This window comes from Anopheles funestus, chromosome 3RL (genome assembly GCF_943734845.2).
Source record: "Anopheles funestus chromosome 3RL, idAnoFuneDA-416_04, whole genome shotgun sequence".
NCBI lineage: Eukaryota > Metazoa > Arthropoda > Insecta > Diptera > Culicidae > Anopheles > Anopheles funestus.
In genome coordinates this window covers 83,452,168-83,470,522 of record NC_064599.1, presented here as the reverse complement: position 1 = coordinate 83,470,522, position 18,355 = coordinate 83,452,168, and the positions used below count along the sequence as shown (strand labels likewise).

General features: G+C 41.4%; 1 protein-coding gene across 1 annotated transcript in view; it reads right to left on the bottom strand.

Moving 5' to 3' along the window:
* The window catches only part of LOC125770587 (5-hydroxytryptamine receptor-like), a 72,847-nt gene that overhangs the window by 27,141 nt on the left and 27,351 nt on the right, over positions 1-18,355 (bottom strand). Inside the window, exon 4 of the mRNA XM_049440342.1 lies at positions 7,867-9,455. Coding sequence (XP_049296299.1) covers positions 7,867-8,713 — 847 coding nt within the window. The 5' untranslated portion in view covers positions 8,714-9,455. The remainder of the gene's footprint in view (positions 1-7,866; positions 9,456-18,355) is intronic.

Below are 18,355 nucleotides of genomic sequence, written 5' to 3'. Positions count from 1 at the left end.
AAAAATTTCGACCGCTTTAGAGCTTTTACAAACAGAAACAAAGTGAACGATTCTCGATAATAAAAACACCAAAATAAGATTTATCGAGCAGCGTCACACCAGGGACCGAAAGCGGCATCGTGTAATTTATTATCCTTCAGGTGACAGTTAGTTTGATGAAGTCCGTTATCGCCGGACAGCTTGGTAGGTTTTCGATACGGTGCGTAATTTTTGCCAGATTTCAACCCTGGGTGTGCTGGGTGGGAAAAGTCGAGCAGTGGAATCGATCCTGGTTAGTCCTACGCCGGGTGTAAAGTAACGGATTCATGTCCACTTTTCGTCCGCACCGGTTAATGATGATGAAGACGAATGTGCTATAGGAGCATCATTGCAAAACCCAGAACCCTTTTGCTGTGTGTAGCAACATAAAGGAGCGATATAGTGCGCTGAAGCAACAACCCGTCACGGTACTATAGCACGTTCCGTGCTGGTAACGCACATGCTCACTGGGACAGCTCTGCTCGAATGTGACACCTGTTACCTGTACCTTGAATTATATTTATCTTTACCGTAAGTGCGACTGACAGACACAAACTACGGGTTTGCATCCTAGGCACCGGGCATGAGCGTTGAATGTGTCCATAACCTTGTAATCAATCCTGTCCATCACCTCGTCAGTCTCGGCCTAGTCCCAATGGTGGTCCCCCCGCATCCAAGCTGTACGGATAAGGGTATTTTATTTATTTATTATCCATCAAATTCTCCCTCCACCAGCGTACCGAGACCGAGCAAGGATCAACGCATAAAGGGAGAAGATGTTTTTGTTGCTGTTGTTTTGCTCCAACATGATTGCATTTTCCGTTCGGGTCTGGTAATCAATCTCTATAAACACAACGCTCCAGCACACACAGTTATTGCGGTAATGGAAGGTAGTTCAATCGACTTCCTGCTGACGGTGTCCCGTTGTTGAGCAAAAGGGATGTTATACAGTGTGAAAGTTGAAGTTATTCTTCGTATCCCAGCTACAACTCCATCGCAACACCATTAAACTTGTAGCATTATATTCTCGAAAAGGTGAAAAAAACTTTATTAGTATTAAGTGTATAGTAGTTGTGGAACTATTTCTTTTTTATTTAATTTAAAATCGATAAGTAAAACCACTCTTTAAGCTGACCACCACACGATGAGCTTTAATTCTATGTAGTGTGCTTTAGTGGTGAAGTATTCTTTTTGCTTGCCGATACACCGTCCCATGCTCAATTTTCCACCTGTCAACTGTAACTGAAGTGATAGCCGGCCATGCCAGAGGCGTGAATGCTTTGTTGTGACACGCACGACTTCCTTTCGCTTTGTGTGTCGTATGTCCGCTTACCTACAGGACCAACAAAGCCAATCAATGGCTTGTTGACCCTGTTGATGTTCCACACGTAGAGTGCTAGTTCCCATTCGTAAATGCCTTGGAGCTAAAGGATGGTTGCAAGGGAACATAACCTTTAAAATTATTTTCCCAATAGACTTCCCAATAGCGTAACTACGCCAACAGCACTTAGGAAGTGTAAATCAGAATGAGCAACATGGTGTAAAATTCATATCAACCACGATTGAACTGCGAAAAGTAGGATAAAATAGGTTTGTAAAAATTGGAACGTTTGCAAAACTTCGACCAGTGTCTATCTAAACATTTGAAATATTGCATGTTGGCAAACATTTGAAGAAATGAATCCATTCGGACTAGTGGAAAGTTAATAGAAATTGTTTTATAATTTTTCATACTAGCTTATATCATACAGAACTATTCTTCTCAATGACTTTTAAGGTCATCCCGGCCATTTCTGGCTTATTAGTCTTATATGTACCACATAGCCGCATAGTCAATCCCTACTACGGGGCGACGATCTGGATGGGATTTGATATCCGGTCGTGCTGTGTGGAACCGGCGTCGTTTATCACGTATACCATCACGTCGTCCCGTATTTTATATTGCTTAAAACAAATTTGAACCTCCCCATCCCTCTATGCAGCGTTGGCCTCCTTCCCAGTGTTACGTAATGGTTGTACGATCTCTTAATGGTTGCAGTCTGTGAGCAAAACCGGACGCTTCGAGGATAATTTGCGATTGTACTGCTGTTCCGTTACAAATTTTACTCCTAGCAGCAGCTTTTCCGACGAATTCTTTCCTTTTGAATTACGTTACAAGTCTTGCGCATGGCTTCACGTTGCAGGATTTCTTTTTCCACGAACGAATTAACGTTAATGCAACGGTATTTAATTTATATGGGGAGATCCATTCAATTTCAAATGAATGTTTCCATTGCTGAGCTGGTTGGAAGAGATGTGTAAAACTCATCTACGAAACTAACGATTCGCTGGCTCGCCGTACTTTGATGTATGGCATTTGAACCTTTCCGAACCGTAATATGGGTTCGTTTCGTCATGCGTACGTAAGATTTCTGTAAAGATGTAATTTAATTTTCACGCGTTATAAATAATGCTGGGCAAAACTTCAGACCAACCGAAACTGATGGAAAAGCTCGCGTAGAAGAATGAAATAACCAGCTTATTACTATGGATCGATTTGGGACGGGCCAACGCAGGCTGCTTGTGTTTCACGTTCTTGCACTGCGAACAAGCGGTAATAAATAATTTTTATACATTTGTACAATGCTATACGATTATTTATGTCATTTTTTATGTGAGGAGGGTTTAGCCAAATCTGACCAAGTATTTTGATGATGGTGGTTTTTGGTTAGGATTTTTTCTATTGTGTATTGGGTATGTGAAAAAAGTATGAATTCAGTCGACATATTAACAATTTCCTGGTTACAAATATTAACAAAGCTATAAAATATAACATTTTTTATACATGTAAACGATTTTGTAGATTATTGTTTAAGTTGTAGCTCAATTTTTTGTTCAATTGATTGAGTTCTAATTTTACATTACAAATTTTAGTGTATCCTTATTTTACTCTCTTCACTAAAATGGCTCACCAGTTCCTTCTACAGCACCATGTATTGTGACTTTCTTTTGTAATACTTTTCTACTAACTCACCGGCCAAATTCAGCCTAAATTATGTATACAATAGAAAACTTGTTGAAACTTTTCGCTATACTCAATACACCACCACCGTTAAGGTACGCGTGTCTAGAGTCCCTATCCACAAGGAACCAAGAGGTGTTGCTCTTGTGTAGCTTAATGTTTTTGTTTTCTACTTCCTATATCCTCGTTGTGGAAAAAAGCATTTCGCTTCATTTCCTAATGCGTTGCCACCCAACAGGCCGCAACCGTCGGTACGTAAAATGACCTAACTTTAGACGAAGGAACGAAACAACAGGGCGCGAAAATGACGCCCCATTACGCCATTTATCAATAACTTCTGACATATTCTGGGCCGGTGGCCCACCCGTCCAATAGGTGGTGTAAGTTGAACTGTGTTATTTTTTGCTGTGTGTGTGTTCGTATATAAATCGATATAAAACCCCAAATTGGATGCTCTTAAACCGGGACAGCAAAACCTCTCCGATGCTATGGACGATGGGAATGTCTTTGAAGCACGCGAAATGGCACCAAAACCCGTGCAGACGGTTACGACACGGCTGTATTAAATCTTCCCAAAGACATCATAAATCGTCAATTTCGAAACCTTCTCCATCGTTCGCAAATCTGCTTCCTATTACTAGGAGCGCTCTAGATTAGATGGCACAGGTTATACACCCGAACCAACTCCAGTGGTGTGTAAAACTCTCCATTTTATGCCCGCAGCTGAGCTAATTGTGTCAGTTCCATGGTAAACTACAACCTAGAAACTGTTCGTCCAGCATCATCAGGGTGCAGATTGGATTGGCCAGATATTGTTCAACCTTCGCCAGGATAGCATCTCCCAGGAAGCGTTTTAGCTAACCCGTGTGTCGCCGACTTGGATACGGAAGCTGTGGTGTACCTTCGCCAAACGTACTTCAAACCACCAAGTCGTTGTATCACCGGAAACTTGTGCTTTAACTCCCCCTTCCGGAGCCAGTAGATTACATAGCCAGCAGAACCCGCACCGCTTAATGCAGGACGATACAGCAAGTTTCTTGAGAACTACCCATCCTCCCAGGCTCGCTGCGGAATAAATCAGTGCCATGCGGTGTGGAAGAGGCGCCTTCAAAATTTAACCATAACACCAAGCGCGAACACAAGACCAAATGTATGTCTGTGTGTACGAGCGCGCGTGTGTATGTTTTTGGCCACTTCCGAACAACGGAACCAATCAACCGCACACGCAACTCGGCACAAAGTGCTGCGAAGTGGAAAGTAATTTAATTTTCGCAGCATAATTGAGGTTTTCGGTTCAGTTCCGGAGGAGGGGGTTCAGATGCGATTGAAAAAGAAGGAAGTTTGTAATGATTTTACCCATGTTTTATTAGACGAAGTGTACACGGAGTGGTTGCTAATAAAGCTTGACGGTGCTTTTGTACCGTACAATTGGAAATTTGCTAGTAGCGATTTGGGAAAAATGTTCAAATAGCTAATTTTGTTTCGGCAGAAAAACTTGAGTTAAAGTCCCGTAGGGTTAATGAAAGGTTCCAAATTCAATACAATAATTGTGGGTACGCAAAAGGAAATACCTCAAAATATTGAGAAATCAAGGAAGAAACCCTCGTTTAAATGGAATATGTAAGGAACAGGAAAAACATGGAGAAACAACAAGCCGTTTGTCAAAACTTCCAAATAAAAAGAAATTGTCTTCTCGAGACTATGCGAATTGCAGTTCTGTAACAAGTTACCGGTTTCGCCCATTAACATTTACCAGAAGAAAAAACTCCTGAACACACAACTTCCTTCAATAACCGTACTCACAAATGGCACATTGACATGAAACACCTTAACGAGCATCTTTGGTATTCTTCTCCAGTAACTGAAACACCCTAGAGATTGCCCTCTTTTGTGTAATGCATGAGGTGTATCAATAAAGTTTAGACTCGTTTACAGGTATTTCCTTCACCTGCTACTCACGCTGACATGTTCGCCCTCGGTAAGAAACGTTGGTCAATCCCTGGAGATGTGGGGGGAGATCGTTGTTTTCCAGCATCGGCAATGTGTGTGATGGGTATCTTGATGTGTTACGGCAAACTTCTGATTATGGCTAGATGATGGTGAAGGAAGCTTGCCTCGGGGCATATGAAATAAGCTTATTTTCCTGACCGAGAATGTCTCTGCACGTCAATCTCATCACGTAAAGCCTCAAGGTAACTGTTTGTACAAGTGATTGTATCATCCACTCCCGGCGATCCATACAATCACGTTTGCCACGTTAAGTAGCTCACCTGTGCACTATCGTACCATATTGAATATCAAAACTAAAGGCAAATGTCAGGCGTACCACTGCACGTCCTGGTAGTCGAGGGTTACACATGAAAAATTGCAAATTTACGCAAATTATTCCTAACAGCTCGGGCAGTGCATGAACGCTAGACAGCACTCCAACACCCCCTGGCATGGTTATTAGACATGCAGAACGTTACTTCTGGGTGCACGGGTGTAGCTCGTACGTCATGAAATAACAATCATGATAAGAGCCACGATCAGTCTCATCTTCTTGCGGCAGACATCTAGACATAACACGTTTCTTGGCGCGCGCAAGCACAGAAACGAACGATTTCCCCCTGAGCTTTTTCGCAACATGATGTTCCTTACGTTGGAGGGCATTTCGGTGTGCGTTACTACCGTAGGTTTGCAAAATGTGAAACACATAAAAAAGATGTACTAGGAGAGAATATTTTGATTTGATTTTAAAGATGATAACGAGAAAGCTTATTGCCTCAAAACCGTGCGCCTTCTGTCATGTACGGAAGACGATTCTTCCCTGGCAACATAATTTTTGGTTACAAATGAGAATTTGTGCCGCATCGAAGAGTTTTCCGAGTAGAGGTTGTGTTTTCTTCTATATGCGATACCTTGAGGATATAATAAATCGAGCCTAAAATTGAATTTTAAATTACATTTACGCTACTTGCAGCATGACAACATTTTGTTGTTGTGATTTTTAATCTATTAGCAATGAATAGTGCTGTGAGAAGTGATTCACTTGAGTGAGCTGGGTGAAGAGATTTTTCCTCTGGTGAGTTAGTGCACAATCTTTCAGAACTCATAATTTTGAGACTGTCAATGTCAAGGACCGAGTAATTACCAAAAAAATATTATGGAAAAGAAACACCTGTAGCTAATAGTACTTAAAAGCATTAATCTACCGTTAGTTTAAAACTAATATCTCTACTATAGTACATAGGACTAAGAAAAGGAAAACATGTTTCTGTCAATAGTGTGCTAACTCCAACCAAATAAAATGGAAGACACGATAGAATCAGCAAGTCACGTGCCAGCTCTCAAGTGCCCTAGCTGTTAACCGTTCGCAGCCTATAGAGGAAACAGTTCTTCCCGTTTCCTTCCTGTACCCAACGATTGCTGTCTTATATACACACAGCATCGCCGAGGAACTCACAACCGCCCTTTTCGTGCTCTTTTTTTTGGGAAATAAAGATCAAAATCCTACACATGTTGTCCGCACTTGACACTGCCACCTCTAGATACCGGGTTGCCCAATGATGACGCTGGTGCGTGATATTCATTCGTAACGGCAATGACATTGACGCTGATCAAGATGGCCTTGTGAAACGTGAAATGTGAAGAATGTTTTCCCTGCCAGCCAAACTTTGCCTGGTGTTCAACATGGTCCAGAGTATGCTCTTCCTTCAGCTCCAAAGACAAGATGAAACTGATGTTGTCATTGGGCACGCGGAAAACTTCATCTTCTTCTAGCACTGTTGTTTCTTCACTTTCAACACCATTCCCTTTCCCAGACGTTGTTACTTGCCTGATACTTGTTCAAACGACAGAAAGGAGCAGTTTGAAGTTGTTTTATTCTATTTTTCGTTTGCTCCCGGATGCTACTTCCTTCATCTGTCACCAGCAATGAAGACATTGCGCGATCCTGAAGAAGTGCGCGATGAACAGTGAAATGTAATTCGTCCATCAAAACCTGTGCCCTTGGCTACCGCCTCCAAAAAGAACGTCGGAGCACAAATGTCGAAGGGTAAGCTGAGCGATGGAAATTTGTCTCCATTTCCTACGGAAGATGTGCACAGCCGACAGAGTCATCTGCTGAACAAAAGTACTACGAATGTCGAGCTAGGTTGGTTAACATATTTCGTATGCCTGTTACATTTTCTATAGAATAAAAAAAATCAAAATTTCAACATTGTAAGGAACGTTAAAATCTACCCCAAAAAGTATTATGAACGGTATCGGCAATGTTTACCGATGCGCATTCAATATTATGATTGGATTTTGAGCCACTCCGCTAGAAGGTAGGTTTTGTAAATAAGATTTTCTTGTCACTAGGAGCATGTAAATATTCTACCCTTGCGATGTGGCGAATACAAATCAAGACGGTATCATCGAGAATTTAGAAATGGAAAGTGTAAAGAATTTTTGCTTTTGTATTTTGTATTCTTTGTTTCTTTGTATTTACTGCAAATTTGAGAACTTCTACAGTATGTATCGAATATTTTCAACAACAACTGTCCTATGGCTTGTTCTCATGAATGAGTCTTATGGTGATAGTGAGTGAGTTGTTACTCACTTAGCGTTATAACTCGCTCACTGTGGGTGAGTCAATAGTCACGTCAAAGGTTTATATTTTCTGTGTTTTATAACTCATTCGAGATTTGAATTTCATTGAATCTCCATTCGCAATGACTCACACTCACTTATTCATTCTTTCGCATTTTGGGACATTACTATTGGTTACTTTTATCTTTCCCTCCACACTCGCTTTCTCTATTTGTCTCAAACTTTCTGTTTTATTGTTAATTACAATCAGTATTATTTGGAAAACTACTTACCGATAACAGTCGCAAGGATGACTATTCCCAGCACGATAGCGGTCGCGATCACACGTATCAGATAGATTGTCGTCTCGCTGGCGAATGTATCATCGTCGTCATTCGGTAGCAATAGCACGTCGCGCGGATCCACCGTACCATTGCCGTAGTATTTGGCCGTACCGTTGACACCACCGGACGTACCGTAATTGAGCAAAAAACAGTTGGTACAGTTCCACAACGCCATCAGCTCGTCCTCCTCGAGCAGATCGGGCAAGGAGAGCGATAGACCCGGTATGGTGGACCCCCGGCCATCCACCAACGGGGAGGACGGCGGGGGCGAGAACGAGGAGCCATTGGATATGTCACCACCGTAGTCTGTACCAACCGTGGTATAGTTGGAGAAGAGGGTTTCGGTGAGATTGCGTACACTGCCAGCCGTCTGGATGGTTGGTTCGGTCGGGAAGCTGCTGCCGGCGGTGTCACCGGTACCATACGACGATGACACGGATGTTGAAAGGTCCCCATCCGTCCCACCATCGTCAGCATTGCCGGTCACTGTGGACGACACAAGTGATGACAGTTGATCGACCACGGTCGTCAATCGTGTTTGCGATCGGACGCCCGGCGGAACCGTACTACTACTGTACGGCGTGCGGACACTGGTGCTCGTGGAATGGAAGGCCGCTGGGGAGGAAACCGTTGACGGTAAAGCGGTATAGGAGGTAATGGTGGTCGTCGTCGTGGTCGTGCTGGAACTGCCGGCCGCGTTCGGTGTCACCCGTAACGCTTCCCGTGCGGTGGACCATGGCCATGCGGTCCAGGCATGTGTTTCTTTCGTCGGGCGTCTACCGTCCGTCAGGGCCATAGTTTGTCATACGTTTCTCCACTAGCTTACCTACATACACGCGGATGCTGTTTGTCTCGCTGCTGCTAGTTTACATACAACGGGTTTACAAATTAATTTTCACTGTACACTAATCGTGAGCGCATGTACACTACTTTGTAGCACTTTTAATGGCGGCTAGGACACTGATAGTCCTCCCTCTTGTGTGTGTTTGGGACGCACTGGTAGCTTTTATCATTCGGACACTTGTTTCCGGGACAGCTTACTCAATTTGCAACTGAACCAAATTCTAACATACACTCTACACACAACATTTCAAACTACACTTCCAACACGTTCGGTCACGTTTCTTAATCTCAGTAATCCATGCCCCATCATGTTGACTTCCCGTTCACTATCGCTCTCCATCCAGGAGCATCACAAACAGAATCATACACACACGGAAACATCTTCTTCCGCACAAAAGCGCACACTATGATGTCATTTTCGGTGCCGAAAACCGATTGTCTGGTACGGGACGGTGAAACGCTCCACCGTGTTCGATCGATCATGGCTCCAGCTGTCATACGGATTCATAATGGCGTCCTACAGTTGCACCCGTATTGTTCGACCCACCGGAGCGTGTAATCGTCTTGCGATGGGGTGAATATAAAACACGCGGGTCGCCATCAGCTCAGCGTTGTTCCGGCTGGTAGTTGCGATGAACAGAAACGATCATAGTAACTGGCAAACGGTATCGTACGCACTGGCAAGCCGTTCTGGGCTGTTGAAGAGAGTTGGATGGAAGAAACAAGAAATAGACAAACAAAACATTATTAATTGTTGGCGAATGTTGCAGTGGATGTTATGAGCTTTGGGGAGTAAAATTAAAGTAAAACACTTTAAAATATTAGTACTTTGTTAGTTCATTTATGCAAATTTCGGTTTAATTTTCTTCTCATCCATCATCTATGAAATTGTGTCGTATATATGAGTGTCTAGAGATATGCAACATAGTTTGCTATCTATGGTTGTAAAATGGCGTATCAGTGTCGTGAAAATTTATAAAATAAAAGATTTTATACTTTTTTCATTATCAAACACAATATGGCAACACTTTCAATCAAATTCAATTTAAAAGCCTGGAATTTTCAAGGTAGATTTTAGCAATCACATTTAACTTTCATAGTAAAAATTAAAATATAGCATATTTATACAACACTCTTATGATTTGCATCGTACAAAATTGCGAGCTTCCATTTAATTATATTTATTATTCCAATATTAAATGAATCCAGCACACGGGACTACACGCGTTCCAGTGCATTCACGCGAATAAACTGGTTCCCACGGGCAAACATTGTTTTTGAGCAAAACGGTTAGAAGTTGACCATTTCAGGTGGAATTAATTTCAATCCACTGCATAAACGGTCGCAAACGTTTTCCATCAGCGAAACCAGCCAACCGTGACGAATGTTTCGATGTGCCGGTAAGCTTACCGGTCCGCGCGGTTATGCACTTACTCGATGGAATAAAAAAATAGCTCTCCCCCTGATGGGTAATTCAATATGAGGTCACACACTGGCACTGGTGTGCATTCATGCATCGGGAAAGAGTGGATTGTTCTAATTGAATTTCCACCGAAAACTGCTTGTTGACATCAAACAATCGATCCGCTGACGGTCGCACCTAAAGTGGCGATCGTGCTGAAGGTTGATGGTAAAATATGAGCAACCTAAATGCGAGATACAAAAGTACATACGGTTGTGGTTTATTATTCATCTGTAGCAATTCCCAGATCGAATGAATCATACACGAATGTTTGACTAACTTTCAAAAAGTGAGGAAAATTAAACATGGAATATCACATACGGTAACTGCTTTGCCAGCAAACAAACCTATAATTGTTTGTATTTTGATCGATTTTAAGAATTACATAAAAACATACCTACCGTAGTACGTAGGTAGTACCAAAGAACAGTATCAAAAACCATCGAGTATCGTGTATCATTCATCCGCATCGTCATAAAGCCAAACCACGAACCCACGCACACCGGACACTCCAATCGGAAATGAGCAACTCGATTTAGATAATGTCAACACGGGTGCTGTTTACTCTTGTCAAACCTGGTTACTCAAATAATAGACGCGTTCCGGTACGTCACGTGTCAAACGTTAAGGATCGAACGCGCAGCAAATCTCTGCCCATGGGCCTCACGAATAGTTTCCCAAAACTTCCACGGGAATAAAATCCACAGACGCTTCGGGGACGGTTCATTAGCTCATTCGATTTGATTATGCTAATGGAAGGAAATCAAGCGATCGTTCGAAGAATCGGCCACATGGTAGTTGCCGCCATGTTGGGTGGTTTGTGGAGGGGATTGGGCATTTTTTCATGCCTCTTTGCGATGATTACATTTCCCCTTTTTTGGGTCGTTTTGTTTGCTGCTTGTATATCGGTTGCCTGCTCCTTTACGACAACATTTCTAGGTCGCATCCTGGAAAAAAAGGATTTTGGGGAAAAAGGATCGATTCAGAAACGATGGAACCATTTGACTTGAGGAATTCCATCAGCACTCTGGTACCTAAGTGGCAGGCAACATATTTCGGATTGTTCGTATCCATAAACTGCCAACGTGGAAAGAGGGCATTTAAGGTACAACAAGAAGCACAATTGTAAGTGCACGAGTATCGTGATATCTAGATGAATTTCGGATTCGATTGCTCCCTTAACTATTTGTACACTAATCTTAATGGCATAGATATAAGTATCACAACTGGCGATATTGTAGTAAATTGTTAGTCAATCGAAGACTCTTTTTGAGTGATTGTTAAGATACTTTTATGTTTATGTATTTGGTTTGCGCTTTGAGAGGTTATTCCTTATTAATTAAGCATTTTTCCTGAAAGTTACTGACATTTGCACTATTTATACATTTTGAATGTTGAAAATGAAAAAAAACCCTCCTGCTAGCTCTTATACGATTGAACGACAAAGTCGAATAAAGGCAAAGTACAATGATAAATGAAGGAAATAAACACCTACAGTGGAAAAAGTAGAGTAAATCAATTAACAGTACTTTTTACCATATCACAACATCCTTCACACACTTCCCAAGCCATGGAAGGGACAGACGGATGAAAAATACTCCCAACATCACTCTACCTTGTGCTGGCGTGTATTATATCACGCCAACACACGGCAGCACGCAACTTGCGGAAGCTGACGTGATGAATTTATTATGATTTTCCGACAAACTTAGCCCTTGCGTATGGCACTCGCGTCGTTTGTTGCGTCGTTGTGCTTTCGCGCCCGCTGACGTTGATAATCTCGGACACACAGGTACGAAATATGCACACATCCGCGTGTACATACATAAGCACCAAAGGAAATACCAATGTGTCGTTGTACAAAATGCAAAATAGTACATTTTACGGTACATTTCCGATAGGGCTTTTAGGATGTCGAAAGATGATGGTGAAATGAAAAGTGGACTTTGAAGGACAAAGAAAAATAATGAAACAATTTTCACACATTTATTGGACGACATTCCATGTGCGGTAGCAGCTGAAACTGTAGCAAAGCGAGAAAAAAAAATTAATTAAATTCTAAACCACCCTACTGTGAGCGTTAAAATGGACCCGTCTTCGAATGATCCGTTTCCAGTCAAAAAACTAGTAGGGGATATGCAATGGAACGATTTTTTTTGTTTTAGTCGCCAGCGTAATGTCTGTTCAGACGACATCTTGCACACAATTAGGCATACCACCATTTTCATCAAATACCGTGGAAGCTGAAAAACTGCTACCAAACTACATGCCAAACCTACGATAATCTGTCTTTTCTATGGTAGTAAAACTGTCAGAGCTCACGGATATGAACAATAAAAATGGAATAGTTTAACGAAGAGTATACTTAAAAAAATGCTTTCATACTGAGCTTTCACTGGAACGAACGACTTGCAACAGTATCATCGACAAAGCTTGTTGATAGTTGTTTCCACAAGTGGACAAATTACATTTTTATCAAAATTTCCGCAGCACTTGACAGTATTTACTGAATCTCCTTCTCGGGTGAGTTGTGTAATTTTATTCGAATTCGGATTTCCACGACTTAAAAAGATTCAAATTAAAAAGTCCATACAAAAAAAGTTTATTTCACTCTGAGTTAGAAAACTATTCCAAAATGATAGAGGGGAATGCGTTACGTTTTGTTACGATAGAAGGAGAGGGTGTCAAAAATTCAAATATTTGAATCATCCCTAATCCACCGTGAATCCATCCGTGCGTCAAGCCGTACGCCTGGTGGTATGCTATCTTTCACAAAACAAACGACTTCAATGAACCGTTACGAAACCGATTTTTCATTCAATTTGAGTTTAAACGACACAATTTATCGTTCATTTTCCTTTATAGAAAGTCCATTATACATTAAATTCAATTAAAAAAGAGCAAACATGTGGTAAGCAGTTACAGGCGAAGGTTGGAAATGGGAAAAGGAACTGATTTAAACCATGTTATCATGTTTCTCCATTATTCATGAATATTAAATATGCATCAGACTATTTAAGTGGTAAAAAAACTGTTTGAATCGTTTTGCTATCTTTGCTTTCAACTTATACCATATACCATAGAACCCCATCCACTATTATTGTTGAAGGGTAATGCGTTTATTTGTTCATTGGAATTGGAAAGCTTTTGGTAATCGATAATCTACTTTACCATATTCCCTTTGGTTGCAAACAACCCTTTATCAAATGTCGAATGTCGGCAGCCTGGCTAGCATTTATCATACAATATAGATGACTTACATATCTTGTTGACCAAAATCAAGGAAATGCACAATACACGAACTAAGCCGTTGAAGTTTATCACCAAAACTTTTCTGTTATCTAGAAAAAGTAACCAAAAAGCACCATAGTTAGTGCCTTTTGTTACATTTGAACTGAAAAACTTTCCTTTCAGTTGTCGCACATCCCCCGCAACAATCATCCACCCAGGATAGTAGGGTCCCAGGTCTTTAATGAGTTTCCTGTGTTTGCTTTTAATTTGAATCTATTTGAATTTGATCATCAACCGTACCCATTGCACGGGCTACTCTTTCAGCATCCATCATGCTGAGGGGCCCACCCTGTACGGCGACTATACTGACCACTAGCAGCAATTGATCGGAAATGGACTATCTTCGCCGACGGTAAGATAAGCAGTAAAAGCAAACCTTTAGCATCACGCCCTCTCGTATAGCCACATCCATTATCCGACTCGTCTCGACTCGACCAGCACAAATCGTTCCCAAAACCAACTCAACCTCATTGTATGGCTTCGATTGAACGTTACTCAACCGTTGCATGGAACCTATCATGGAATAATATTTGCATCCGTAATGAACACATTTTCGCACGGGTAAGTATGTCCTGAGGAAGGTGACAAGGTAAGGAGGGAAGCAGCAAGAGGACAGATTGCACCTTAAAACGGAAAGCGGAGAGAGTTCCAGTTTGTGTGTGTGTGTTGTACCTTGCCATATGAAGCATCCTTTGGTGGAAAAGCACCAAAGACACAAGTCGAATCCTCTCTCAAGCAATGGTGACCAATGGGAGCTTAAATTGAAATCTGATTGATTGCAATACCGAACGTAACGGTTGATGAGCTTTCACAGAAGTGGCTCATCTGTTGAATATCCTTTCGATATCCAATCTATGCTATATGGGATCGCTTTTTCTTCTACTGTCCGCTCTGCTGCATGTATATTGGCTTGCAACAGAGTTACAAACAACGGAAAACTTTGATCCAATAGATAGGCTCTATTGCAAAACAGGTCTAACTCATTGCCAAATCAATCTCAAAATTGTCCAGTTAACCGTTAGATGTCCACTGCTGGTTAAAGTCCGAAGAACGTTCGCCTGGTGTTAGTTGCAAATTCCAATCAACCGTATTTAACAGTACTTTATAGAACTTAAAATCAAATGCATTCTTTTAAGAGTTCCAATATTTTTTTTTTTTTTTATTCATAAAGAACGGCCTGGCCGTATTGCTAAGTTCCAATATTATGCAACATACAAATAAACACCTGTAAGCATCATTTCCACTGCTAAACGACTCACAGCACGATATGACCGCCGACAATAAATTAATTGCTAATGACATAGAACATCTGTTTCTGAACCCTTTTACCTTTCCAGGTAATTTTTTCCAACGTAGAAGTGATAACCTAACGGGTGTCCCCAGGGCATCATGCGATTGGCATCGTCCCGTCATCATAATGAATTGTATGCTAATTGAAGCTTTTGCTAATTAATGCAACGATTGGGACGGATATCGATGAAAGTGTGGACAAATGGCCACCACGCACTACACTGTTGTTTGTTAATACAGTTCATGTTAAATCTAATATTTGAGTTTTTTAAGCCAACGTACCTTATTCAACGCTTTTTGGCCAAAAATAAATTTATAAAAATAACGAATAAATTTGTAATAAATTTATGTAACTTATGCTACACTGCAGCTTACGCCAACTGTGCGCATCAACTGTACACCTTCTATTCAACCTTCGGCAAGGATTACAAAACGCTTATCATTCTCACACATCTTCCCCGTTCACTTCATTTTTGGATCATTTTATTTGCGTTTTGGATTAGCAAAACTTCATTCAATTCACTTATCCGCTCGGTTCGGTTGAACCGTACCGAGATTACAGTGGCTGGACCCGGCAGCCGGATAAAGCAGGAAAATAGAGCCATGAATTTGCGCAAGTAATGTTCAGCTAGAAAAGTTTGTAAACCATTACATGGCCAATGGGGCAGCGTAGCAGTGGCAGTGCCACGGGTTAAACATGCTTTGGGATACACAAACACACACAAACTTGCACTGGAGAAAGCTCATCACACTTTTGTCGTGGAGTAGCAATTGATGTAAAATTTTATGTTTATACGCGCACGGTAGCTGTGTAAATTTCCCGAAGCTTTGCTATGATTGGAGATCAGTGTATTAATTTACTTTATTGTACCACCGCCAATGGATTCCAGTGACGTTTTATCGTAGTCACAATTTTTATTAAACGATTCGAAGAAAAGTTACCTTTTAAGGAACGAATGAAGCATACAATTTACTGATATTCGGGATTGTTTCTTCATCACTAGGATGGATTAAATTGTGTAACCAGTGGTCTGAACTCAGTATTTCATCTTTTAGAACTATTTTATGAAAACATGATAATCTGAAATCGGAAAAATTCTTCAAATTAATTCCTCGATATCCGAATAAAAATTGATTGTTCTCATAATATTAACATAGAAAAATGTTGTAATGTTCTACAACAAAGGCATTGTGGTTTCTTAAGTCACTCGCTACAATAAAGAAACCTAGCCAATCTTTTCGGCTATAATAATTCATTGCTACTTTCTCCCTTTGTTTTTTTATTCCCAACGATGTACATCATAGTAAGGAAACATACAATGCACTCATAAAATAACCTTCGTCTGTTGTGGATTTTGCCGCAGCTTAGAACCAACACGATCCAGCAACGCGTTCGGTGAGAAAAGTTGTGGAAATAAAATAATCATACCCCGTTTGAATGGGCGAGCAAATGAAACCCACCCTAAGCCGTCAAAAGCGGATTAGCTGCTCGGAGGACGAATGTTTTGTAAAGCGAGGCGCCAGTGAAATATTCCACCACCTTGCCGCATTTCTGCCATTGGCCGGAAATTATATTCCCCTTCTGTCCTCACTCCACGCAACGACATCATCATTGTAGTTTCTTCACCACGCACAAGATGAGCTTCTGGCTGTGCTCAAAGTGGTAATCTTTGTCTATCATTTCAAGCTTCGAAGCATTTTGAGGTTCCGGTTTTATTAGGAACGACGCGCAAAGGATCCGTATCCAGAGCATCCTGCTCTAGGATGAAGGATCACACGCGCGAACTTAAAACAACATCCCTATCGTCCTATTTACCCCACCCAAATCTGGGATGCTGAGGATGGGTGTTTCTAGATTACGGAATGCAAATGTAATCCGTACAATTTTGCACAACCCAAAAAAGGTCGACGAAGAGGATAGGGAAAAAGGGGGGTTAAAGACGGAAGGGTCACAAAGCACACAAAAAGTCGGCGCGAAAAGAAAAACAAACGTTTATTGCACACCTTTGACGGGTTTTGCGTATGTTCTGACCCTTGGACCTTTGCTTTTATTTTTTCACCAGCGAAAGGAAGCGAAAAAAGATCGTTCTTTTCGGCTTCACAGCTGCATGCGAAATGAAATTGCCTGCGAAAGGTTCCGCGCGATGGTACTGGAAGGTAATTCAAGGATTACGACTATTTGCTATTTGAGCAGGAGTCTTGCGCCTTCGTCCTTGGACATTGTGTGCGGTGTGTCCTGGGCGCTAGTCTACAGCGAATCGTTGGAAACAAAGTTATCGCGTTTGGTCGTAAAGCAACGCTAGATATCTGCAATAAGAGAATAATGTCGGTGCAAGTAGGAGGGAAACATTATGCGATAACAGTAGCCTGCACAATGTCTGGCAGTGTCCTTTGAGCTATTCTACCGGACCCAACCCCTATGTTCATGCATGTATTGGTGCGTCCTCTGACATTGACCGTGGACCATGTTTGCCGTACTGCAGCTATTCCAACACAAATAGATACACACACACAGGTAACGGCTGACCTTAAACGGAAGTGAAAAATAATATAAAGCTCGACGACGACGAATGTGAACCACTTTTCAAACGGTTGAGATGAACTATAATAGTTTCGCCTCTGCATGATGGCGTACGAAATGGGAATAAAATATTCCAAAATGCGCTTTACCGAATACCCTTACCCATAACCTATGCACAGCCGTAACTTAACCTCGCTTTGATGCGTACTTCCAGCAAACATTTTATAGTGCAACCCTACAAAACGGACAAACGGAACACACATAAAACGAATCGCTCGGGATCGGATGTCTTCTGGGCAAATTTATAGTGTGGACTCGATGGCGCTTTTTTTTCGTTTCTTTCCACGCTTTTACTTTTGTTCGTTTCTCTCCGACCAAAACGAGTAAAACATACTGTGGATCACAATCTGCTACATTACGTCAGCTTCTCTCTAGGCACTTGGACGCCAACAGCGAAGGAATACATGAAACAATGCAACGAGCTGTCAGATTACACACTGGTACGGAACATAAAAATGGTAGCAAAAGACGCTCAAATCACCAATAAACTAAATGACCTACACATTTTGTGGTGGTATGTAAATTTTCCACCTCCGTCACATTGTGTTCGTGCCCTATCTTCTGCGCTGGATGTGGGAAAATAAATTGCCATTTCAATAGAGCAACAATACGAGGATAAAAGACACTAACAAAAAAATCTCCCCCACACACCCATACACCGATCGCCGATCTGTTTAATATGGAAACAAAATCGTTCTGGTGGTGCTACAACTTGCTTCAATTTATTTTATTTAATATCACCACAAGCGAAATCACGCACATGTCACCGTGGCCGGCCTGCCGTGTCATGTTTCGGATGGATGACATTTTATCTATGGCGAAACCAAAACACAAACAACGATGAATAAATAAATAACCAAGAGCTTTTTTTCTTCGACCGGTCCCCTTTTTTTTAGAGGTCTGCAAGTTTTTGGGAGAACCTGTTGGACATTTTGTAAGTTTCAAATGGATGGATAGTACTGTTTTCCTTT